The sequence below is a fragment of the Arvicola amphibius genome, chromosome 6 (genome assembly GCF_903992535.2).
Source record: "Arvicola amphibius chromosome 6, mArvAmp1.2, whole genome shotgun sequence".
Lineage (NCBI taxonomy): Eukaryota > Metazoa > Chordata > Mammalia > Rodentia > Cricetidae > Arvicola > Arvicola amphibius.
The window spans coordinates 96,078,013-96,105,221 of record NC_052052.2 but is presented as its reverse complement, the minus strand read 5'-3'; the positions used below and the strand labels follow the sequence as shown (position 1 = coordinate 96,105,221).

At 35.5% G+C, this 27,209-nt stretch overlaps 1 protein-coding gene and 1 pseudogene across 1 annotated transcript in view; one reads left to right on the top strand and one right to left on the bottom strand.

The window, feature by feature from the left end:
• Malrd1 (MAM and LDL receptor class A domain containing 1) overlaps positions 1 to 27,209 on the top strand; it is a 617,971-nt gene that overhangs the window by 452,699 nt on the left and 138,063 nt on the right. Inside the window, exon 30 of the mRNA XM_038334493.1 lies at positions 1,680 to 1,841. Within this exon, the coding sequence (XP_038190421.1) occupies positions 1,680 to 1,841 (162 nt within the window). The remainder of the gene's footprint in view (positions 1 to 1,679; positions 1,842 to 27,209) is intronic.
• On the bottom strand, positions 320 to 431 carry LOC119818183 (annotated as a pseudogene).

Below are 27,209 nucleotides of genomic sequence, written 5' to 3'. Positions count from 1 at the left end.
AGGGCATACTTGGAGAGAACACTGTCATGGTTTGGAAATGATGGTGGTATATTCCAAATGGAATGTTCCAGAAATGTTTGAATATGTTAGTCTCTATCTCATGATGTGTGCATGTTTTCAGGACACTTATATAAAAGTATGCGGGAAGAACAAGTGAGGATATACAGAGTGAAAAACCTAAATAAGCACATGCATTTTAAAATGAAGGTGGAAGACCAGTGCAAGTTATTATAAAAAAATTGGCAAGGGCTGTACATTGAAAGACCAAAAAACATGACCTTAAAAGAGATGAGCTGTAGAAGAGGAATAAATTTTTAATGAGGAGTCCAGATAAGAGGCAGAGATTCACTTTAGAAGACAAAAACTCACCTGTTTTAAACTGATAAGAAGAGATACTACACATGATCTTAGCCAAAAAGGCAAGAAGAAGATCTCCTGAGGAAATTGGGAGTGTGGGGGTCACGGGAGAGGATAGAAGGGGAGGGGAGAAAGGGAGACGAGCAGAGAAAAATGTATAGCTCAATTTTTAAAAAGTCACCTGTTTTAAGGTGGGTAGACAAAATGTAAGAAAATATATCTTAGTTACATGTGTGTCTTGAAAGCTGAAGGGTTCTTACAGTTAGGTAAGTTAAGCTAGGGGGAACAATATTATCCAAGGGGTTAGGGCACTAACAAAAGCATTAGGTTTATGAATAAGGGGATTGAGTTATATGGAAATACAAATAGCACAGAACCCATGTGTGAAAGTATAATAGCAGTCCTGGGTATGTCCAAAAATTTTTGAATGTTTGATGATATGGTGACTAAATGCTGGTGTTGGTGAGTTCATTGCGTCTTTGCATCATATAATGTTCTGTATTATGGAATACTAGCATGACATGCATAAGAAACAAAGTCCATAAATAAGCACAAAAGATAATAGATTATGTAGTCATTAAAAATGAGTTAAAATAATGTAAAAGAAGAAAAGAATGACTAAAAATCTTGCTTTTTTAGGGAGAAAATGAAACAATTCTTAAAGAATTAAATTTTTGTTTATGGAAATTCTCTTAGGAACTCAGTAAGGTGTAAGAGAACATTAGTTCAGTGTGTTCTGTCTTTGGCATCCATTTAACACAGAGCTTTATGCTGATTAAGGTTTCATGAGCTAAGATTGGTGTTTTATTGAGAAAAGGATAGGGCCAAGAAGAAATTTAAGGGATAACAGAAAACATCCTTTTAAAAGAAAGGAAGTGCTGATGGCTATCTCGGTTGATGCATACTGGTTAAATAACGTAAGAATTCATTCCGTCTGTGTAGCACTTAGGGAGCTGCAAAAAGAAAAAGATGCTGTCTCAAAGAGGGTGGGCGAGCACCGAAACCTGAGCCTGTCCTCTGACCTCGACACACACTCCATGGCATAAGCCTACCCCATGCAAACACACACTCTTCTCTCTCTCTCTCTCTCTCTCTCTCTCGCTCTCTCTCGCACTCTCTCTCTCTCTGTCTCTCTCTCTGTCTCTCTCTCTATGTCTGTCTCTCTGTCTCTGTCTCTGTCTCTCTTTCTCACACACATACACAAAATGTTTCAAAATTAAAAACAAATTATTATAAAATGATTTGAATCATCAACAATATAGTGGGGGCATGGAAGGTTGTAGATGTGTTGTGAAGCTTATATGGCTATCTTCCTTCACCAGGTTATTACGTAAGCACAGCAGGAAGCTGCAATTTTGAAACAGCATCTGGGGACTGGACTGTAGATTGTGGTCTCACCCAAGGTCCTGAAGACGACTTGGATTGGGCCATCGGCAGCACAATTCCTACTGCAGCCTTGAACCCCGAATCTGATCACACACCAGGTAAATTTAGCAGCTGTGGGGAAGCCTAGCAAATGGTGTGAATTTTCCCATAAAATAGAACTTGGAAAGAGAAGTAAAAGAGCTGTCCCTTCTATTTTAAATACTGAAATCTTAAACAGATGCTGTCACTGTCACAGGGAAGCCCATGACTCTTTTTTAATTAAAAATAATAAATAAAAGAAAAGAGAAAAAGAAAGAAAGGCACCTTTTAAAACATTCTTTTCTCTTTTTATTTATTCTTTTCTCACACACTACATCCTGACTGCAGGCTCCCCTCCCTCCACTCCTCCCAATTCCTCCTCACTTCCCTTCTCTCCCAGGTCCACTGCTCCCCTATTTTTCTTCAAATAAGAGCAGGCCTCCTAAAATATCGACCAAAACCACAAACTCTCATATCAAGGCTGAGAAACGCAACACAGTAGTTGAAAAAGGATCCTTAACGAAGGCAAGAGAGTCAGAGACACCCACTATCTCTCTATTAGGAGTCCCACGAAAATGTCAAGATGACAATAACAACGTATATGCATAGGACCTAGCACAGATCCACGAAGGCTCTCTGATTGCAGTTCCACTCTCTGTGAGCCTCTAGGAGCCCTGCTTAATTGTTCTGTGGGATGCGTTCTCCTGGTGTTCTACACCCCTCTGGTGACTACAATCCTTCCTCCCCCTCTTCTGTGGGTTCCCTGAAGTTTTGTCTTCACCTAATATTTAGCTGTGGGTCTCTTCATCTGCTCCCATCAGTTGCTGGATGAAGCCTCTCTGGTAATGCCTGGGCTAGGCACCAATATGTGAATATAGCAGAATATCAGTAGGAATGATTTTACCAATTTTTCTTTTTTGGACAGTTGTGTTCTGTTCTACCACAGGTCTGTCTATGGGTCATTCAGCTTCCAGCTCCTAGAGAGTTCCTAGTGTTAGGTATGGACTCCCTCTCTTGGTGTGGGCCTGAAGTTAGACCAGTCATCAGTTGGCCACTTTCACAAGTTCTGAGTCACTACTGCCCCACCATGTCTAGAAGGCAAGACAGGTTGTAGGCTGAAGATTCATGTGACTGGGTTAGTCTCTCAGTCCCATCCCTGGAAGATTTGTCTTGTTACAGAAGATAGCCAGTTTAGGCTCCAGATCTCTCATTACTAGGTGTCCTTGCTAGAGTCATCCTCATAGGTTCCAGGAAGTTTCTACTGTACTTGGTATCACTCCTCAAATGCCCCTCCAAAAATTCTAGTCATCTCTCCCTCCATCCCTCCTTCCTCTACTAGATCCCTCCTGTTCCCATTTCTATGCATCCCTAGTCCACCTGCAAAATCTATTGTTTCTTTTTCCCAGGGAGTTCCATTTGTAATCCCTAGAGCTTTCCTTATTGATTTGCCTTTCTGTGGATTATACTGTGGTTTTCCTTTATTTAACAGCTAATATCCACTTATAAGTGAGTACATATCATGTTTCCCTTTCTGGGTCTGGGTTGCCTTGCTTAGAATGATTTTTTTTTAGTTTTATACATTTGCCTTCAAATTTCATAAAGTCATTTTTTAACAGCTGACTAATACTCCATTGTGTAAATGTACTACATTTTCTTTATCTATTCTTCAGTCGAGGGACATCTAATTATCTCCTGACAGAATCACATTTCTCAATGAAATTAGGGGATATAAAGTGATAAAACTACACGAAAAGGGGAGGGAGCAAAGGGACTAGGAGAAGAGGAGGGGAAACCATAGATAAAAGTTTCTGTCCTGTCCGGTCCCATAGCCATTTGGTCCCCAAAAAATACACAAAGATGTATAACAATTATAAACTGTTTGGCCTATTATCTCAGGCTTATTATTAACTAGCTCTTACAACTTAAATTGACCCACAATTCTTGTCTATGTTAGCTATGTGGCTTGGTACCTCTTCTCAGTAAGGTATTCTCATCTTGATTCCTCTGTGTCTGGTTGGTGACTACAGACTGAGCCTTTCCTCTTCCCAGAATTCTCCTTTTCTGGTCACCCCATCTATACTTTCTGCCTAACTACTGGACAATCATCATTTAATTAAGCCAATACAAGTGACAAATCTTTACAGGTATAAGAGCATTATCCCACAGCAGTAAACTGTGCTTGGGATGTAAAAATGAAACAATAAATAAATAATAAATACAGAAAGCAGAAAAATAAGAAAGGTCACATTATGATCAATCATCAGTTCCTCAATGACTGCACCACCCACTTAAAGAGACATTGGTTCTAAATATAGCACAGTATGATTTGTTAAATATTAAAAACCCTGTCTCGAAAAACCAAAAAAAAACCACTGATTTTTCCTGCAAAATACTTAGAACCTTTTGTTATAATTTATAATTTAAAACTACAACTTTTCCACTCTTTCTTTCCCCAACTCCTCCCACGTAACTCATATTCTTTCCCTCTCTTAAATTCATGGTCTCCATTTCTATAACTGCTGTTTTATGTATATATAGCTTTTTTCCTATAAAATGAATCTTTTTAGGATTATGAAGCAGCCTGAAATATTTGATGTGGTTCATTTCATTTGTCAAAATGAACATTGTTAAAGGCTTAGGTTGACATTTAAATTGTAGAATTCTGAGTAAATGAGATTGCCTGCCATAATGTTGTCTTGTGCCAGTCTGTCTAGAACAAAAAGAGCCAGCCCCTTTAGGAAGATAAAGAACACTCATTGGATTGTCTTTGAACTTCATCTATGCCATAAGCTTTTCTGCACTCCAGGCTGGTAGCCCCTTCTGAGAATTACAGACTCACTATCTTTCTGATTTCTTATAAAATTCTATCTCATCTAGTCTCTATGTCTCTGTTACTCTTCGTCTCTGTGTCTGTCTGTCAACTTTTTTGTACTTAAGTATGCATGTTTATATGCACATGCAGAGTTTTTAGGTCTGTTTTACTGGAGAACCCAAATGCAATAGCCCCCTCAAACAATTGGAGCAAGGAACAGTAGCAAACCACAAAATAATTTAATAATTAAATAACATTTCAAAGGAAATACATGGAAGATTGGCTTAGCCAGTATATGATCAGAGAAAGGAGCACATTGTTTTATTTATATAGATTCTGAGCAGATTAAATATTTATGAAGTTTACTTATAGTATGACTTCTTTCCTTATCTCTACCAATGTGTAACAGCCATATGCTTTAAAAATCATGTCTTTTCCCTGATTTGTTTTAAAATTAATCTTTACCTTGAATATTCTTACCACTGATTAAGTTCTATTTCTTCTTCTTTTTAACCTAAGATATGTTTTCATTATAAAAGTAATAATTTAATACACATTAGATCATTGGTTAAACATGGTAGAGAATCAAGAACCTAAGATCAGTTGGGATTTAATATATTTGGTATATCACCAAGTGTGGATAGTTTAGTTCAATAGAGACAGAGTGTGTTCTTTAATACAGTGACATACCTTGTCATGTAACCAGAAGGATATGAATTTCTACCATGTACGATATAATATGTAGACATACATTTCAGGTAGAACAAAAGTTTAAATGTAATAAGAAAATAATAAAACCTTGCAAGGAAACAGAGTAAACTATGTGAAATTGAAATACAGAACTTGCTTGCTAATACCCAGAGGAATTTTCTTAACTCAATTTAGAAAGCATTCTTGCTGAAGAGTTATATAAAAAGAGCACATAAGGACGGACATAGGTATATATATATATATATATATATATATATATATATATATATATATATAAAATTTAGTACAGTTTATAACCAAAATGAGAAATAAGTAAATACCAATTCCATATCATCTATGTCCTTTTGAATATTCATTTATTCATGTATTAAACATCAGGGACATCTCCTGCTGCTGTTGATACATAAGAGAACCTTTCATAGTGGAGCTTGCATTATAGAAGGAGGGAAAAGGCAATAGACATAGTTAATAAAACATGTGGCTTTTGCAAGTTGATTTAAACAAGGAAAAACGTCATAGCTGGTAGGATTTGGAGGGACAGTGGATGGTGCATGCCTGGATATCAAGGTAGGGTCTCAGTGCACACTGACTGGTGAAATAGGTCACCTAGAAAATCCTGTTGGAAAAAAGATTGTGAGGAGGGGAGTGAGTGAACCAGGTGGCTGAGTTCTTGTTTCTAACTTCAAATACTTCATTTCCTCAATTTTCATTTTTTATTGTTTTATCAGGATTTCTTTCTTGGTTCTGCACACTGAGCTCCAGACTAGCATAGAACTTCCTAGGTAGCTCAAACTGGTCTCAAACTCTAGACACCTTTTCTGCTCTGCTTCCCAAGGTATGGGTATTCACTTTCTTGTCAATTTAATTGGGTTTATAATCATCATACAAACATTTCAAAGTTTTTCTAGAAATGTAACTTGAATAAGGAAGACCCACCCTGAACGTGGGTGATACTATACCATCCAATGGGGTGAGGATACCAGACTGAAAAAAAGTGAGCTGAGTACCACCAATCATCTCTCTGCTACCTAATGTAATGTACCCAGCCACCTCCATTTCTCCATCATGATTGATTTTGTTCTCTCTTAAACCTTGAGCTAAAGTGAGCTATTTTATAAGTTGTTTTTTATCAGGTATTCTTGTTATAGCAGTATGAAAAGAAACTAACATACAGTATGTGAGCCACCATTTATAGCTACTTCTATGACTCTTAATGTATTAGTCTTTCAGATTATTTTATGTTGGTTGTGGTGGCACATACTAGTAATCCCAGTACTTGTGGGGCAGAGGCTGATGGATCTCCATGAGCTCAGGCCTTCTTGATCTACTGAGTTCCAGAATAGCCTGGGATACACAGTGAGACCTTGTCTCAAAAGCAAACAACAAAACACAAAAGCAAAAAAATAATAAAACAAAAGTCTAAAACTAATTTATATATTAATATAATTTCACTATATTTGTTCATTTTAAAATGTGGTACAGGACTGTTTATATGTATTTTAATAACATGGTTCTAATGGCAGTATCCTGAATCAGATGGTAATTTCTGGGACTGGACATAGGTTATTTTTCCTTGAGATGATGTGAGAAACAGTCTGATGTACATTTGTGCTATGTAATCCAGACAATAACCTAGACATAAAAATTGCTGAGTTCTTTAGACGCGCCCTCAGATACACCTCAAATATCTTCCTTTATTTATTTCATTAAAAGGCACTATTTGTCACTCACCTGGGAATTCTTGACCTCTAATGTGACCTTTCTAATATCTATTGACTGGATCTTCATTTTTCATAGTTGAGCTTACTGTAGTTTTGTACTATACATAATAACGGACCACTAGAAATGCACCACAACTTTTCAGTTCCTTCTCATGATAAAGGATAATGGGAATAGTTGTTTTTCCTTTATTGAACTTCCATGGTGAGTGTATATTCATTTGAGTACATGGAAGAATTTTCAGTATGGTTATTTGTTCAATTTATCTGTAATTCTGTTATCCAAAGATTAAAAAAATGTAATCTTTCTGATAGGGTACTTGATTATGCACCCTGCTAATCAGTACTTGAGACAGTATATTTTCAGAGTGCTCTTTTTAATGCAATCTGATTATATCATCTTGATACAGAATACAGCTCAGTAAATTTGTTTTCGTATCTCTGAGACAATGGGCTAGCAAATAAATATTAAAAACACTAATTAATTTTAACCCTCTAGTACTTTCAAAGTCTCTTTTTAGAGACCAACATATTCAAAGGTCCTACAGCTTTTCTGTAAGCTTTGCAGTATTGCTGTTAATTAAATTTATATTTATTGATCCTTTCACTTATTGGTTTAGAAACATAAAGAAGACAGTTTCAACATTAATCACAGGCTATTCATGAACAATTTTCGCGACATTTCTTAATTGTATAGAGGAACTATGAGAACCAGTGTACTGTCTTGTCTACAGAAGAATAGTGTTTAGTCTCAATATATATTCTGCTTAATAGCAAGAGTGTTATTTGCATGACTGGAATTAATGTAGGAATAACAACTAGGGCTTCTTTCTATCCATTCCTTTCCTTTATAGTTTCATTTTAATGATATAATTGATTGTCTCCACAGCTGGGCTGTAATCTCTAGTGGCAGAGAATCATAAATTCTGTAATTTATACATTTGTGCTAGCATTTATCACTCTTGATAACTATACATATAGGCTATGTGTTACTGAATATATCCTCTTTTCTTTTGTTGCCACACTGTGTTTTGATTAATTTATAAAGCCATAAATCCATAGTTCTGCTAAATACTATGATTGGTCTTTAGATGCAAAGGAGGCTTATAGTTTTTCAGTTCTATTTTCAACACTTGACATCATGGCCATCACCTATTAATCTTAGTACTGATAAGTTATCAGGTATATATCAATGCTTGTTTTGAGAATGAGTCCCATGTATTCAAGATAAGCTGAAAACTCACTACACAGCTAAGTATGACAATCACCTCTACAGTATTGGGATTAAAGTCATATAATATTATGTCTGTCTTATAGCAATAATTTAAATTATAAAGAATTCAATAGATATATTTTAAGTATGACAATCACCTCTACAGTACTGGGATTGCAGTCATATAATATTATGTCTTTCTTATAGCAATAATTTAAATTATAAAACAATCAGTAGATAGAATTTAATTTGATATTTTGGAGTATCATGCATGTTATTCACATAACTATACTTCCTGTGATGGAGATAAATGCTTTCATTCCTACACCAGAGATGAAGAACATGGAGAATAAATTATTTCTAAAATGTATGTATCATGAATTAACAAAGACTAAACAGTAAGAGCAGAATATAAAGCTTATTATAAGCCCTCTCCAGGGCATCACTATGCTGTTTCTTGCTTCTCTACCTGGCTTCCTTTAAATTGCTCGTCAAGGCCACCATTCTTTAATTAATTGTAGGCTTTCATCTTTGTTGTCTAAAAAGGAACAAGAAGACTAAAACACTCATTTACTTAGGATTGTTGGCAGACATAAACATGTAATTTGATGGATAAGAGCTAATTCTTTATACACCATGTCATTCTGACTCAATTCTTCATGTTCAATACACATGTCATTCTGCTCAGTACCATGTCATTCTGACTCAGTTCACTCTTCTCAATACACATGCATACATATTTACACATGTATGTACACAAAACCGATGTCTATATTGTTACACAGTTTTAGAATTTACTGTCACTGGACTCAGAAATCTTGAAACAAATTTAAGGGTTCATGAAGAGGAGGAGAAAGAGGAAAAAACAGAGGATAGGGAAGCAAAGGAGGTGACATAGATAGAAGAGAAAAGGGACAGGGGGAGTTAGGAGATGATAGTGTGGTCCGATGAGATGAAACAGACACAGTAGAAACTGAAGCCCTCGGAACCTTCTTAGAAACATACATAGATATGCAAAAATCATATTGAAATTCACCATTAAAGACTGAACTGTCTTACTCCACCAAATATTTTGCTCGTGTGTCTTTAGGTATCCAAACCCTATTCTGACTGTATTTAGAGAGAGAGAGAAATTTGGAAAAGGTAATTCCCATTAAATTAAGTGAAAATAATGGAACTTATTTCAATAGGAGTGGCATCCTTGTGAGGAAAGACAGCAGCATTGGGTTCTCACAGAACATAAGTCGTGTGAGGGCAGAGACAGAGTTAGCCATCACTAACATCACTAATCCAATGAAAAAAATCCAGTAGAAGCAAGTCATTATGCTTTGATTTTATTCTTCTTGTGTTCAGTATTGTGAGAACATACATTTCTGATGTTAGAGTCACTCAGTCAATGATATTTAACTGTGAATTCCATAGCAGACTCATACAAATATCAAGAAAGTTCCAAGGAATTCACTAAGAAATAGCATTTAGAACACCTGGAAGAGCTGGGAACATGGCCTCATCCTAGTTATATCTTCAAGTAGCACTGTTTTCAATTTACCTAACAATACAAAAAAGTTGCCTCTTCTAGTAGCTTAAAGACCAAAAAACCCTCTGATGTACAGAAATTGAATGAATGAGATTAACATAATTATATTCTGAAGTAGAGACAAGTAATGGTTGAAGTTACACGTGATCAACACAAAATACTTTCAAAAGGAAATAAAATAACTTTACCAAGAATAATAAGTTGATCCAAGACTGAGACAGATAGTACACATTAGATACATGCAATACATTTATACAATGTATAACTATCCCAACATCTATGTACTGGACCATACAAAATCAATACCAAGCACTGATACTTTAAAAACTAGCATAGTGTTTTAAAAGATAATAAGTGCTATTTTGGGGGAACAGGAAATATATATGTAGATGTGATATATAAATGGAATGTCATTTAGCATTTAAAAGAACATCTCATTTGCAAATATGGACTAACCCACAGGACATGAAGCAGACATAGGAAGTAATTTCTTAGATAGTATCACTGGTATGTAGGATCTGAAAACACAACAGCTTTTTCAAGTGATATTCTGAAATCATTTTTAAGTACTAAAATGAAATAATACTTGTTGACAGAATAAGTATTCCCTATTAAAATGTTAGTTGATCCACTAGTGTTCACATTCTGAACCCTCTCACACTGACACAACTTTGCCTTTCCTAGTTATTAGACTGGATTGTAGTGGAAGTCATGCTATGTGACTCTCACCCCTGTGGCTGGCCTAGCCAGCCCATGGTTGCCCATAGTCTTGATCATCTTTGAATGTTTTCCTTCAGTGAAGTAGCTACCACTTTCCCATAATGTGTCCAAGATCACAGGAAACCACATTTAACTCCATGTGAATGTATCTCAGATTATTTTAAAAGATTCATATTTTTTATGTAATATTTAGAGCTCTCCCCTACCCAAAAAAGATGCTCTTCATCATTAACAAAATCGCTATTTCATTTTCTCTTGTTGCCAATATTTGTATCTGGTGTATGGAGTCACATATGATGTCATTTATATACATTATTTACATGAAAACATTATACACATTATCTACATTAAAACATTAAACACATTATCTACATTAAAACATTGTAAGTAGAAGGTTCTGTCTCACCTAGTCTCACAGCCATTCAGTCCCAAAGAAACACATAGAGGCCTACATTAATTATAAATGAGTTGACCTATTAACTCATGCTTCTTATTAACTAACTTTTATATCTTATATTAACCCATAATTCTTGTCTGTGTTAGCCACGTGGCTTGGTACCTTTTATCAATGAGGCATTCTCATCTTGCTTTCCCTGGGTCTGGGTGATGACTGCAGACAGAGCCTTTCCTTTTCCCAGAATTCCTTTGTTCTGGTCACCCCACCTATACTTTCTGCCTGACTACTAGCCAATCAGTGTTTTATTTAAAAAAAAAAAGTGACAAATCTTGTACAAGGTACAAGACCATTGTCCCACACTACAGTATTTTTTCCTCTTTTTCTTCTGTTTGTACTTCCTTATTGTCCTATCCTCTGATTTTCTTCCTTTTATTTCATTGAAACATATTAAAATTAGGAAAAGAGACTGATTAAGGATATTATAATAAAATATGTAATAAAGGGGAGTATGTTTGTTGAATACTAAGTATTTTTATCTTGATTTTTATTATTTGACAGTATTTAATGTGAAATTATAAAATTAAATTGCTTCTAGTATTTAAATATCTATTAATTCAATGATTACTTTTTAAATGAATCTTAATAGTGGTATGTTTTCATGAAGAAAAAAGTAAAACACAAAAGAGATTTTTAAAGGTGATTATTCTTTCTTCTTAAAGAATAATATACAACTAAAACAAGAATTACTGAATTAGCAAGATGACTCAGCACACAAAGGTGCTGGCTGTTTAGCATCATAATCTGACTTCAGTCCTAGCCCTCTCATGGTAGGGTGGTTGAACTGACTCCTAAAACTCATCCTCTGGTCACCATTTGCAAGCTGTAGCACATGGATCCCTATGTGAATACACAAGCCAGCATACACAAACACACACACACACACACACACACACACAAATAAATAAATGACAAACGTTATAGTAATTATAGAGAGGATTGTTTTATCTGTCAAACTAGGTTATGCCAAATACTGACGTGCCTCTGCAGCCACTGTTCAGAGTACTACTCACTTCACACTCTGGTTTAATCAAGGTCTCTTGTAGTCTTCGTGGAACTCCTGAGGGTTTAAAGGGGAGGTAGTGAATTTGTAGAAAGGTAACCCACCCAATCATAACACAGAAGGTTCTGGTTGATTCTAACTCTGAGAACCACATTTAAAAAAGCTGTCTGTACATCCAGTTACAGCCCCTGAGATCTTTATATAATTTAATATTTAGTGAAGTGTTTTGTTCCCAACTGTCAGGATTGGACTTCATTAGAGGTTTTCCCTTAAATAAGTCTGCAAGATAAAGTTCTGTACATTATAGTTCCTTGTGATAAGTTATTGAGGCCTGTCCTTTTTCTATTGATTTATTCTTCCCTCACACAAACATCCAAACCTCAGTCTCCCCTCCCTCCATTCCTTCTAATGCCCCCTACACCTACGCTCTTTCCCCAGATTCACTGTTCCTCTATTTTTATCAATATGTTGTTTTATACTCACACTAATCCCTCCTAAGCCCTCTGCATTCTTAGTATTACCACTCACTGAGAGGTAATTACTATGCAACAAATTTGGGATGGAGAGAGTGTCCCAAGGTTACAGAGTTGTAAATATGAATATTTGGTTTAAACTCAGCCTGCATAGGCCTATACTCATTCTAAAAATAACCTAGTGTTGCCTTAACTGTAGGATTCTATGGTATGTGCCCAATACTTTCTTTATTAGATCTTATTGATCTCTCTAGTAAAAATGGAAGACACATCACAGGCTCATAGAAGCTATCTAATCAGTAATGCATGGTTTATGAACTTGCTCATACTGCTAGAATCACTATATATCTCTTCTCTAAATTTCCCAGGAGAATAACTCTAATTTGCAACTGTGTTCTAAGCACCTTGCCTGTAGTATAGCATTTAATTTTTTCTACAACCTCATGAGAGAAAAGTACCTATGGTAATTACCTCTTATTGCTTCTGAGTCTTAGAGAATTTAAATAGGGTTGTTCAGGATCAAACACCAAATGAACAGTAAAGTTAGGGTTTAAATCAGATCTTTGGCCTGAGTGTCAATAGATAAGTGGTTCATCTTCCTCAAAGTGTGTATTGACTCCTAAGTCAGTACAAGAATCAGATATCATGTTCCAATTAAAAGAGAATAGTTATCCCATTCTTTCTTGTTTTCCACACTCCTTCATCGACAATCATTCTGAAATCTCGATGAAGGTAGGCTCTTTTTAAAGTTTCATTTATACCAGGGGCCCTGGCTAAGACCAACATATGTCTCTGATGCACGAGCTCGCTTGTTGGTGCCCATTCACTATAGTGGGATGCCATGCTCAGCCTTAATGCAGTGGGGAGGGGTTTGGTCCTGCACCAACTTAATGTGCCAGACTTTTTTGATTCCCCAAAAGACCCCTTATCCATTGGCAGGAATGGATGGGAGGTGAGTTGGAAAAAATGCGAGGGTGGGGAATGGGAGGAAGGGTGGAAGGGAGAACTATAGTTGGAATATAAAATGAAATTAGTAATAATAATAATAATTTTAATAATAATAATAATAATAATAATAATAAAGAAAAAAGAAATTGTTTCTCATTCATTTTATTAGTGTTTCCTTGTTGTGTGACTGCAAAAAACTTTATATTCGCAGTTGAAAAATGTGATCAAGTTATACAAATGCAATTAGGCTGATTCATTGTTCTCAAGACATTTTGATAAATAAGCAGCACATAAATGGGTCCTTGAGCCCTTCAATATGAGAACTAGAAATTCAGAAACCTGATTCTGCTCAAATTTGTAGGAAGTGCCAGCTAACACCATCTGTTTATAGTCTTCATGTGATTGAGCTATCGTTTCCACATACTAAATCAATAAGTTTAGAAATAATATGAAACTACCTTATATTAATATGCCTCTATGGGAAACTTTGCTTTTATACCTGATTAAAAATGCCATAATAAAATTTTATAGAACCAAATATGGTATAAGTTAATAACATTAAAAAAAGTTCTGTTGAGAGTGTACTATATCTCAATTATCAATCATTCTCAAAAAAGTATAATGACCAAAGATACACTTTAGGAAAAAACAGAAATAACAAAATTTCAAATATAGTTATTGTATTGCTCAAAAAACGAGTGGAAATAAGATAGTGACAGCCATTCTTTCCCATCTATACCAAATTTCGCTTGACTTACAAGATGCTTTAAGACTTCCAGTTTGACAACTTGGATGAAACTTTTGTACTCCAAATGTGTTTACATTTTGAACTCCTGAAATATTTTAGACACAAATTGCCAGTAGCTCAGAAATCCTGGAGGAAGTAAGTACATAAAGGGATTGAGGGCATTTCAATTGATAGTCATTATGCACCCTTCTATTTCAGAGTAAGGGACAGGCAGAAATTACACAAAATGTTGGGCCAGACATCTTACCCTGAAGCAGGGAGAATTCTCTGTTTTGATGGAGAGACATTACAGACTGCTTTCAAAAAGCCCAACAGCCTTGTATTATAAGCAGAAGAAAAAAAAGAGGAAAATTGCCTTCAATTTAAACAAAGGAGTAAATTCAGATCATTTAACACAGGAAATTATTTCTTATGATTTGACCAGGAAACAAATGTGTTTTCCTTTACTTATGTCAGAGGTCTTATAAAAACAGAGTTTTCTTCATGAGTATTAACTGTCTTTTTAAAAGAGAAATGTCAAATTTATTGCCATTTAACATAATAATTCAATGAAACTTTTTCAAATATAAGATGGTAGCTTCTCACATCTAAAAGACATTTTGGACTATTTTCTGCTCATACAAGAATGGCCATGAAGTGTGAAGTATCTATTATATTGTTTCCCTTACAATAGGATATTTTCATTGTCATTTGAGCAAAGCACACTTCACTGTTGAATGCATATTATGTACATGTGATAGTAAGTGACCACTAATTTTCAAAAATGTGGTCAAATAATTGTTAGAATCAAAGTTGAATACTACTGGAAAAGTTGTCTATATTCCCAGTGGTAACTAAATAGTTGTTAAATTTAAGAATATTTACACTAAAAATCTTAGAAACTCTAAATCATAAAGCAAAGGTAAAGTCCTAAACTTAAAGTGTGCAAAAAATATTTAGGATCAACAGGGAGGGTAAAATTTAGAAATATTTGCTAAAAATCTTTTTTTTCAGAATATTGCACCCTGATCACACTTAATTGAACTATGACAGATTTTATAAGACACACTGAGAGTCTTGAGATATGATATATGAATAGTATGGAGAATTTAAGATAGCAGATAGGAAGCTTTTAGGCACCTCTAAATCAAATAACCAAAGAATTTTGCTTCTGCAATTACTGCCTCCTTGGTTGCTATTGATCATTCCTCACAGCTTCATGTAAGTAACAGAAGTGAATTGGTTTAATGATTCCCCATTAAATTGTCCTGGCACTTGAGAATTTAGGGCTTCATGTTTTTCTTCTGTATCAAATTCTTAACTGTATAGGGAGTCTATTCTGACCTTTCACTAAGGGTTTTGCTAGATGTTAATATTTAGTTTTCAGTAAGCAGCTGAATGTTGGTAAATGTTTGAAAGTGAGAGTAGCTCGAGCTCTCTGGGTGAATGATGGCTCTATTTAGAAAGCATATGTAGTGTAAAGCATTGTGGTATGAATAATACAAACAGAGGGAGAGAGAGAATTTGGGGTTCAAGCTGAGGATCAGAAAAACAAAGAAGCCAGACACTAGCTCTTACCTCTACTTCAGACCAAAATGGGTGATCCTGCCTCCACAAATCCTCAGTCTGAAACTGAGAATACAACCTGTCTCCTCCAATCCTATATTCCTCTCTAGTGTTGGGATTAAAGGTATGCACCGTCACCACTGAACATGTATGACTAATGTGGCTGCTGTGATTATAGGTTTTTGCCCCCACTGCCTGGTCTGTATGGCTAACTAGTGTGGCTGCTGGAATTAAAGGTGTGTGTCACCACTGCCTGGCCTGTATGGCTGACTAGAATGGTTGTTTTGAACTCTGATCTTCAGGCAAGCTTTATTTATTAAAACACTAGTAATATATCACTACATTTCCCCTTTTTTGTCTAAAATAAAAAGAAGGCTATAACTAATAAGAATATAAGAATATTCTATATTATATAAGAATATAATATAAAGAAACTATATACAATAAGTACAATAACTATATACAATATTCACCAGCAATAAATATATTAACAATGTCTAGTCCATTTTCATTTGACAAATTTAGAGGAAAATCTCCATATCTATCATAATTTGATGAGTCCAAAAGATTGTACCTAATTCACTTTCTATTCTAATTTGTATTATCAATTATCTATTAATTCCTCTCAACCTTTTACACTTTACACTGCTTTAGTGAAAGTTTTTTTCTGAGTCTGGTAAACAAAGTAAACTAAAACTATAACTATCTAGTCCTCAATTCCTTCAGAGACCTGAGAAGGAAATAATATCAACTGAGTAAGCAGGAAGTGCATGTAAGCAACTTCCAAAAAATGTGAGAAATGACAAAAACAGCTGGCTGCCAGGACAATCACCCAAAGTTCCTCTTTATTGTTGGGGTATATATCTTTGGCATACAGGTCTAGAATATTTGACAGACATTTTGTAAAGCAGGATATTCTGAAGGGCTTTCCTACCTTGTCTTGACAATGTTTGGCAGTCACTCTGTTTTGTATCCTGCTTGTCCAATTAGAACAGCAAAGTGTCAGCAGTCAAGGCAAGAGCATTTTATTGCCCAGTGGCTTACTTTTTCCACAAAGAAGGTAAACTCCATGTGGAATTTCTTTGATACCCATTATCTTCTCTGAACTAGATTGGTGCTGCCAGGAACAGACATGTCACATTGTCATTTAAAAAAAAGCCAACATTACTAAAACATTTTAAATGCCATATTCTGTAGAACTCTGAAGTGTTTGAAGATGAACTATCTTTTAAAATATATCTCTGTTTGACCTTGAAAGCATACCTAATATGGCTACAAATTTGACTGTTATAGGTGACTAATTACTAACCTACATTTCCTTATTATCCCATATAGTTGTTAATAATAACTTTCAATGACTAGAAATATGCATTACATTGTTAAATGAAATGTACAGGTACAATACCTTAACAAGATTAGAAATATATGTTCAGTATGTTTTAACCAAATTAATCTCATTTTGTATCAAAATACAGGTCAATCCAACATAAAATATTTAAAATTAGTAGTGGCATTTTTTTTTTTAAAAAAAGTAGATTCAATAATCTACATTTTTATCTTATTTTATCTATATCTTCCTTTTTCTTTTCAAAGTAGATCAATAATCTACCCCTTTATCCTATCATATCTTCATTCCCCTTTTTTCTTTTCAAAACAAGAACACTGACTCTAATCTCCTTTGTTCAATTTTCCTCCTGACCACAACCAATAACAACTTGTAACCAACCCCTTTAAACAATGACAAATATCATTAACCCATTGAACAACCCTAAACCACCCACCGTACCTCTTGGGTATGTGGACATCATATTCTTAAATTTACTTTTTGCTATCTGGGGCAACAGGATCTTCAGGAGATCCTGAACAGAAAAAATAATGGGTTAACTGTCAAGTCCTGAGAAACTTGGAGCTGTACTATTCAGTCTATACATCATGGAAAAGTGCAGGGTTTGTATCAAATCCTGTTTAGAGTAGTCTGTTAGGCTGGATCATCTTAGCTAGCCAATTTCAAAATTGTTCTGAACAGTTTGTTGTCCAAAAGCTGATTTGGGGTGGTGTTTTTCAGCTTAGTGGTGTTATCATAGTCTGGGAAGAATTGTCATTGTGGAACTCCATCCTTATTTTTTGAGACTTCAAAGGTCATGGTTCATGGCAAAAAACTGATTGAGACTGACACCTGAAATCATGTACAGGAAGGTAGATGGAACCTTTTCCTAGAATTAGTTAGTACTCTATATGACCATTAATTCCAAGACATATATATATATATATATATATAATTTATACCTTATAAAAAGCATTTAAAGAGTCAAAATAAAACAAAAGGATCATAAAATTAGTGGCAATAAAATACTTAAATGTTTGGTTTTCTTCTGTTCCATATCAGGTGGTTCATCCGACTTGAGACAGAGATATTGGATTTCACTTTAATAAGCATCCTTGGATTTAGAGAAGCATATAGCTAAATTTCAACTCTAAAGCCAGCTTTAATCTTTAATTGAACTGGGACTATAAAAAAGACCATTTGCATTATATGTCTGTAGAGAATAGCAGAAACAAATATTTGGGAAGATTTATTAAATTTTATCTTATGGGAAATGTGATATACCAACAGACCAATTACTCTTTTTCTTGGAATATTTTTTTCTGGATAATTTGTACTTTTTCTTCAGATGATTCATCTGTACAGTTGTCTTTGGATTCCTTAGCTGAATACCTTTATTCTCCTAGACAGAAACAAAACCCTTCCCCAAACCTAATTTTGGGGTGATTCTCTTTTGGCAAGTTACATATGATCAAATAAAAAGCATTTGTTAGTTTCATAGGTTAGTTTAGATTAAAAGACCATAATTTATGGTGAACTATTATTTCTTCTAATTTGCACTTTTTGGGGTCTAATATTTTGCAAGCTTATTTTATAGCCTAAATAACTAATAGAATCTCCTCTTTGTACTTTTTTTCAGGAGCTATTTGTAATTCCCAACAAAGCAAAATTTTCATTACTTCTTCAAACATTCTTTCTAAAGTATGTACATTTGAATCAGATAATAAAACATTGACCATGTAATGGTAAACTACAGATTGAGAAACTTGCTTATGTATCATTTCCAATGGCTGATTTACAAATATTGGTACAGGGTAGGGCTATTTAACATTTCCTGTGGGAGAATCTTTCATTGATATATCATAGAAGGCTGAGAATTATTATAAGTAGGCACTGTGAAGGCAAATTTTTCTTTATCTGTTTTGTAAAGGTATACTGAAGAATCATTCTTTTAAATCAATAACTATAAGAGTCCATCCTTTAGGCAAGAGAGAAGGCAAAGAAATTCCAGACTATAGAGAGTCCATTGACTGAATCACCTTATTGACAGCTCTTAAATCTGCTACCATTCTCCATTTTCCATATTTCTTTTCAACAGCAAATACCAAAGAATTCCAAGGGCTGGTTGATTCTTCAATATGCTGAGCATTTAATTTCTCCTATACCAGTTGTTCTAAATCCTGCAGTTTCTCTATTATTCAAGGCTATTGTGCAACCCATATAGGTTTGTTTGTCAACCATTTTAAAGGTAGGGGTATTGATGCCTTTGAAAGATCAGCAACTGCTGTGTCCTGTTATTCTACAACCTGAATGTTCAGTGACTCTTATTTATAATATCATGTAATATTTTTCCCAGAAGCATATGTGAATTTATGATTAGTTTCTAAGATTCGAAAAATGTTAATATGAGTATCCCATTGTTATTAATCACATCCCCACAAATTCATTGCTTTATTAGCAACATTTTCTTCTGTCCTTCCAGCCCTATATATTTGACCCATCTCATGCTGTTTTGCCTGAGAATAAAGTTCCAATCCCTAAAATCTGAACATTTACTTCCTAAAGAGGCTAATTTGGATGGAAAGATTCTGTTGAAACTACTGTTACATCCATACCTGTGCCTACCAAACCTTCAATAACAACATCATGTTTTTCGTATTTTTAATTTTGGTCTTTGTTCATTTATAGACATTTGCCAAAATATTGCAAAAATATTTACTTTATGTTTTCTCCTGAACTTTTTGTTCTCTCTTCTATAGCTGTTTAATTATCCAGAGATATATGATTTCACACAATAGGCATTAGATCTTTTAATTGCTCTGGGAAGGAGTTTTCTCTATGGAAATAACTGAACTAGATTTAGCCTAGGGTCCTTCAAGAGTACCCTAAAGGGGTCTCCCACAGGCAAAGGATCACCTTGAATGTCTCTTGTTGATCTACATTCATTAGTGCAATGCTGCCTTTGTCACACCTGCATAATCCAGAAAGGGGGGGCATTCTTCTTGGATTATGCTTTAAAAAACACTGTTTCTAGGAATGCCCTGTTTACAATCCCTTTTTGGTGACCTTGTTTGCCATAATTGAAACACTTGACATTTCAATTTTTCTTGAAACTTCTGGAAGTCACCTATCCTATTCAATGCATCATCATGGTTATGCGATTCAATATTAATTGTATGTCAGATATGTTCCTCCAAAGGTGCTGATCTTGCCTTTAACAGCCTGATTATCCTTTTGGATTCAATTATTATTTGTCTAAGTTTTAAATTTGTTATCATCTTATTTACTGCTGAAGTCAATCTTTGTATGAAACTCATGAAGGCTTCCTTTGGACCTGGTCTAACTTTAACATGACTCAATTTTCTTTTTTATTTCCTAAATTCTGACCCAAGATTTCAAAGCTTCTGTGTCTCATAAAAGGAATGGTTATTATATAGAGGTTGCCTTTCTAGAGTAAAAAAATCTCTTACTCCAAGAATTTAATATTGGAAGATTTCCCTACCTCTAACTTTACTCCATTGTTCGATAGCCTTAGCCTTTTCTCTAAACCAGGTACTCCATTGTAATTATGGACCAGGGTCTAAAATAAGTTTAACCAAGTTTATCCAGTCTTTAGGGATAATTCTATTACAAACTTACCTCGAGTTTAACATTTGCTTCACAAAAGGTAAATGTATGCCATATTAGATTATTACTTCCTTGAATCTCCTTAAATCTAACATTGGCACAAGGGTCCATCCAGCTGTTTCAGAGCCTCCATCATTTGAAAATTCTTGTAAGGCTACTGGATATATTAAGGTTGGCTATTTGAAAACCTTAGACTGTTCCATTGTAATTTTATATTGCATTGCTTAAATTGTTTCTCCATTATATTCTTCTGCCTATGATCTGTTTTATTATGTTTTTCTAAGACCTGTATCTTGGCAGTCAAACCAATCAACTTTTAAGAGATAAACCAAGAATTATTAAAATGACAAAAATGATTATCAAAATAATAATTAACAGTATGTCAATCCTGGATAAGTTGTTTATCCCTTCATTTAATTGTTGCATTTTTCAATCTTGTACTACATAATCATATAGAGGCCTAACTTTCTCTATTATAACTTTGTTTTCCATTTTTTAACATGGGGAAAAAACTCCCCTTTTTAACTAATTCCTCCCTTTAAGAATTTTCATATTTCTCACCAAATCTGCCACCAATAATGATAAAGATGTGAGGTTTCTTGCTGCTACATAGAACAGTAAAAGCCTGTCTGGATTTTAAGGCACCTCCCTAGTTAGGCTGCAGCCCAAGGATGGAATTCAGGGAAAATCCACCAAAAGAGAAGAAAGAAATACGTAGCTTGTAGGGTGGTGACTCTAGTTGCATGTAGCTCTGGCCTATTCCAGTGGCTGTAAGCTACAAGCGAACAGTTTTTTTTTTTTTTCATAAATATGTTCCCCAAATGATGGGCACCAGATTTAGCATGACTAAGAAAGACCCAGAGACAAATACTAGGGTTCATGATGAAGATTGGAAATACAAAGCAGTCATCCACTAGGTCTTACCTCTATCTCAGACTGAAATGGTAATCTTGCCTCAATGAGTCCTCAGACTGAGACTGAGGCCTGTCTCCTCCTGTCTTATACTCTTTAGTGCTGGGATTAAAGGCATGCACTGCCACTGCTAGGCCTTTATGGCTAACTAGTGTGGCTGCTGGGATTAAAGGTGTAAACCACCACTCCCTAGTCTTTTTGACTGACCAGTGTGGCTACTTTGTACTCTGATCTTCAGGAAAGATTTATTTATTAAAACAGAAACAATATTCCACTCTAATGATCATTTGTGATGTGGTATATTTTCTAAATAACTCATATATTAATAATTTTGAAAGTCTAAGCAACTTTCTACCTTTTGATTTTTAAGAAAAATTTTTAAAAATTTAATTTTAAGAAAAATTTAATTTTTCTTTGAAAGGCTTTTTGATCTTTTATCATCATCATCATCATCATCATCATCATCATCATCATCATCATCATTACTATTATTATTCCATTCAATATTTAACACTTCTTTCCCTCCTCCCACTCCCCTCCTGCTTCCCCACACCCCCTCCTTCCTCTTCCACCCTGCTTGAGAGAGGGCAGGGAACCCTGCCCTGTGGGAAGTCCAAGGCCCTCCCCCCTACATCCAGGCCTAGGGAATTGTGCATCCATATAGACTAGGGTCCTCAAAAGCCAGAATATGCCTTAAAAACAAGTCCCGGTGCATTTATCAATGGCTTATCAGTCAGCCCCTATTGTCAGCCACAATCAGAGAGTCCAGTTTGATCACATGTTCATTCAGGCCCGGTCCAGCTGGATTTGGTGGGCTCACATTAAATCAGTCACACTGCCTCAGTTGGTGGACCAACCCCTCGCGGTCCTGACTTCTTTGCTCGTCTTCTCCCTCCTTCTGCTCTTCAACTGGACCATGGGAGCTCAGTCCATTCCTCTGATGAGGGTCTCTGTTTCTATCTCCATCCATCACCGGAGGAAGATTCTATGGTGATATTCGAGATAATCATCAGCGTGATAGTGGGGCAAGGCCGTTCAGATACCCTCTCCTCTGCTGTCCAAGGACCTAGCTGGGGTCATCACCATGGACACCTTGGATCCCCTCTAGAGCCAAGTCTCTTGCCAACCCTAAAATGGATCCCTTAATGTAGGTATCTTCTTCCCTGCTCCTATATCCGCCCTTCCTCCATCTCCACCCTCCCACTCCCCAAGCTGGCTTTTTTTGCTATTACTGAGTCAGGAAAACCTCTCTTAAAGAAGCCATGCCTCTGCTTGCTTCTAGCAAACAGATCCCATAGAAGAAAATGCCAATAGCAAACCGTGTGTGTGTGTGTGTGTGTGTGTGTGTGTGTGTGTGTGTGTGTCTAGAATTAATTTTTAAGCTTTGTCAGGGTTTTACATGGATGTAGTTACCCATATTGGCATGCCAATCTGTTGGAGGAGGGCCATTAGTTGGTTCCCTGCTGCTGGCTAGCTTAAACCCAAAATAAACACACAGAAACTGTATTAATTAAATCACTGCTTGACCCATTAGCTCTAGCTTCTTATTGGCTATCTCTTAAATATTAATTTAACCCATCTCCATTAATCTGTGTATTGACACATGACAGTTGCTTACCGGCAAAGTTTCGGCATGCCTGACTCTGACAGTGGTTCCATGGCATCCACCTGACTTTGCCCTTCTTTTTCCCAGCATTTAGCCTAGCTTTCCCTGTCTCCCTAAATTTTGCCTTGCTATAGGTCCAAAACAGTTTCCTTATTTGTTAATGGAAATTACAGCACACAGAGGGGACTTCCACATCAACCTCCCTTAATTTTCAGGTGTTAATGTTCTCCTATTCCATCTAATTAAGTATGTGCGTGTTGAAAATGCCTATTAGTGAGGACATTGATCACTTTGGTGCTTAATAGACAGGGCATAGAGAAATCCATCTCAAATTGACCAGGAATGCTGTCTTTATTGACTAGTTTATATCATACCAGAAAAGGCTCGTTTAGACTCATGAGAGATAAAATACTGTCCTGTTTGACAGTATGTACTCACTGATACAATAGCGGCATAGCAATGTTATGGAAATACTTAACTCTTTTCTCATTAGATATGAGTCCTGGTTTGCAGAGGAGATTTCATGCTCGGTACTGTTAATCTTGTCAAAAGCCCATCTTTTATGTGATTCCAAACTGCATTCTAAATATTTGTGTAAATCTGTGGATTTTCACTCCCAACTTTGATCAGAGAAGCTTCTTTTTGCAAAGGATAGCAGTCATGTAGAGACTCCTAAGTGGTACAGTGTAGCCCATAAGTAACTCAGTGCTCTTTTGTGGATAAGTCATCTATAGTAACCTCATGTTATCCAAGATTTAGGAAACTTTGTGGGATGGGTCTAGAAGAATATAAGAACTAAGAATGTGGAAGAGAACTGTGCAATGCTCCCCTCTGAACCTGGCATAACTGCTGTACAAAACAGCTTGCCACAGCTGTGGTTACTTATGTGACATAACAAGAAGAAGACAATTAAAATTTTGGCATGAATGCAAGAGGGGCTTCAGAGTTCCCAAGCCCAGCAGAGGAGCTTTTGGCAGTTGGTGGCTCACAGCTGCCATAGGTTGTCCATGACCCACCAGATAATTCCACACATAAACTCTTCTGAATATAGGGTGAAAAATAAATATAGTGAAATGCAATGATTTGAATCATAATTCAATTCCTACCTGTAAACTTGATTACATTTGCATCAATGAATGTAATTACTGCTTTTCTTATGGCCCTAAATATTTGACTTTCAATGTCAGGTTAGAACTTAGGACAGAAAAAGCTTGAGATTGAAGTATATTCATTTACATTTTGCACGTTATACTATTTTAGAGCTAAACTATAAAACCTAGATTGCACCATCCAAACATACTATTTCTTCATATCCAAGATAAAACTATGTGGTTAAATGCACTGGAAATCCTCATGTAGGAAAAGGGCAAGATGAGAGGCAGGTTATGTGTTCTTATTTGTTTAAAGACAGCATGGAATTAAAGCATATTTTCAAAGAAAAAGCTACTGTCCTTTGCAGAAGTTAAAGAGGGATCAAGGTTTATTTTGACCATGGGAGCAACATACCTTTGCTTCCAAATGATGAAACAAAATATCTTTAAATCTAGAAATATTTTTTTTGTGTATTAAACAAAATGCTCTGCTTATTTCTCCTAATCTAGCAACATGTGAGATGCCCTTCCCAGGGTCTTTGGGAAGGAAGACAACTTTCAAGTTATCTCAACTCCTTCTTTTTATCCTGAAGAGTCTTCATTAAGATGTTTTTTGAGTCATATATTTTAGTTATTTTTTCTTCCTTCTTGCTTTGTTTTGCTTTTTGGTGTTGTTTTATTTCAGGTGTTAGCTTTATATTTTTATTATTTTTTTGATGGTGGATTTACTTTTGTTCTTGCCAGATTTGTTCCCTGATAATTTCACACTTTGACATGATGCCTTCTGGTTACCCTTGCCCTGTAATCTCCTACCTCTTTCTGAACACTGTTGGCCACCTTTACTCCATACACATCTGTTTATTGTACCCTTGTCTTTCTTTTCTTCCTTGTGACCCACTGGATTTAATGTGTTTTAGTTTTTGAGAAACAATCTCACTCAGAGGCCAAGATTGGCCTCAAAATTGATATAATCTTCCTGTTTCAAACTCCCAAGGCTGAAACAACAGGTGTGTGCCACCCTTCTTGATATATTTTTTCCTTGATGGATTAAAAAAAGTCTTCAGAGAGCATCATAAGAGATTTTCAGTAGGCAACATTTAAAAATAGATACAAGTTATTTCCAGTTCTTACCCAGCATGTTGGGGATTTAAGGAAAACTGCCCATCCATTTAATCATAAGCTAGCTGTGCAAGCTGAATAGTCTTCACTTTTCATGAGTCCACTAGAGAGCCAAGGTCATGGGAACAGTCACTGCTTCTGTGGGAGACAAACGAGTGGGCACAGGGTCACAAATGCTGACCAAAAGCCCTGGGAAAGAACTTCTGTAGGAACTCGGTAGGACATCGAAGCCATGACTGTCCAATAGCTGAAGACCCAGTATGGAAACCTGAAGGAGATGAAACACAGAGAGGAGCAATCTTAAGGAAACATCTACTCTGAAATCCCACCAGGGTTTTGCCTAGAAGAATAGGAGTTCCTCAGCTTTCCCAAGGGGAAGGGAAGAGTCACAGAAACATTCATGAATGTTCTTCTCTCAGGTGGCTCTGACCTTAGAAGAAACCATTTCACTAAAACTAAGTGAACATAGGCAAAGATAAATCTTCAACAATATGAGAAAGTTGGGTTGATTTAAAGGGTGTGTGCTGTTGGACAGTGATTACCTTTGTGACCCATAAAGTGATATGTAGGTATTTAAAGGAGTGCTAGAGTTAGTTGTAATGTATTTTTAAGTTTAAGGTCATCCACTAGCAAAGGTGTCTTTTGCAAGGTATGTAACTAGCATACAGAGGAATGAAAATTTAAATCCTATATAATTCTTAATTAAAGCCAGAGAATAGAGAAAGTGAATGGAGGGGGAAAAGAAACAGAGTAACGAGTACAAAAATGTTACAAATTATTATATATATTAAACCAGCTCTATCAATAGTATGCTATATCAATAAAGATTAATAGTAAAAATTCATCAATTAAAAGAATGGTATTGTCAGTGTGGAAAAAAAGACATAATACTATCTGTGCATAATCTGTACTAAATATAACACAGAAAGATCCAAAGTAAAGGAAGGACATTCATCAGAAGAACTTGGGAGTTCAGACAAAGACTCATAAACAAGGAATATTATTAAGGATGAAGAGGAACACACATGGTAATAAATAGGTTGTTCCTCCCAGAATACAAAAATATTCTCTAACATAAGTATTCAACACCTAAAATACCATAATTTGTCCAGTAAATCCTCATAGAAATTTAAGAAGAACTTTATGACTCCTGGAAAATCAACTTGCTTATCAATGGAAAGATCCAGCCAGCAGAATACTAAGAAGGGCATGACTGAGCATAACACCATAATCAACCATCTGGACCTGATAATATCTACTTCATCCAAGAGCAGCAGAGTGCCTGTAGTCTCAAGTAACACAGAAAAATCAGACGATGAACACGTGTCATGGACTACGATCATAATAATTCTAAAGAAGGAAGCCATCCACAGCATTCTTCCTACAATTTCCCCTTGGGAGAACAGATATTTCACATAAAATCAGAAGTATTCTCTAATTTCTTTACATGTTTACCTAACTTGAGAAGAACCCCACCTCATTTCTGCCAGTGATTGAAACTGATGTCTTTTAATTCTTTCCCAATTTTTCCACATTTCTCCTTATAATGCAAGAACTCGGAATATAATTTCAACACTCCCAATAACACAGAGATTCAAAAACAGCTTGTAAATAGCTCATGGCTAAAGGAAGTTTCTATAGCAGTCTTAACATATTTTAATTCAAAAGAGAACAGAGCATCAAAATCTGTATATTTCATTGAACGTACTGAAACACATAAGAAAATTTGGAACATTCGAAGGAAAGAAAGCAATAAAATTAATTTAAGATAAAGGCTGTTTGATACCAAAGGAAGAAGAAAATGAAAGTGTCAAATATGAGTAGTTATTAATGTAATGTGTAAAAGAATAAGTAAAAATAGAAGATAGCTTTTGAAAGGTTAAATAA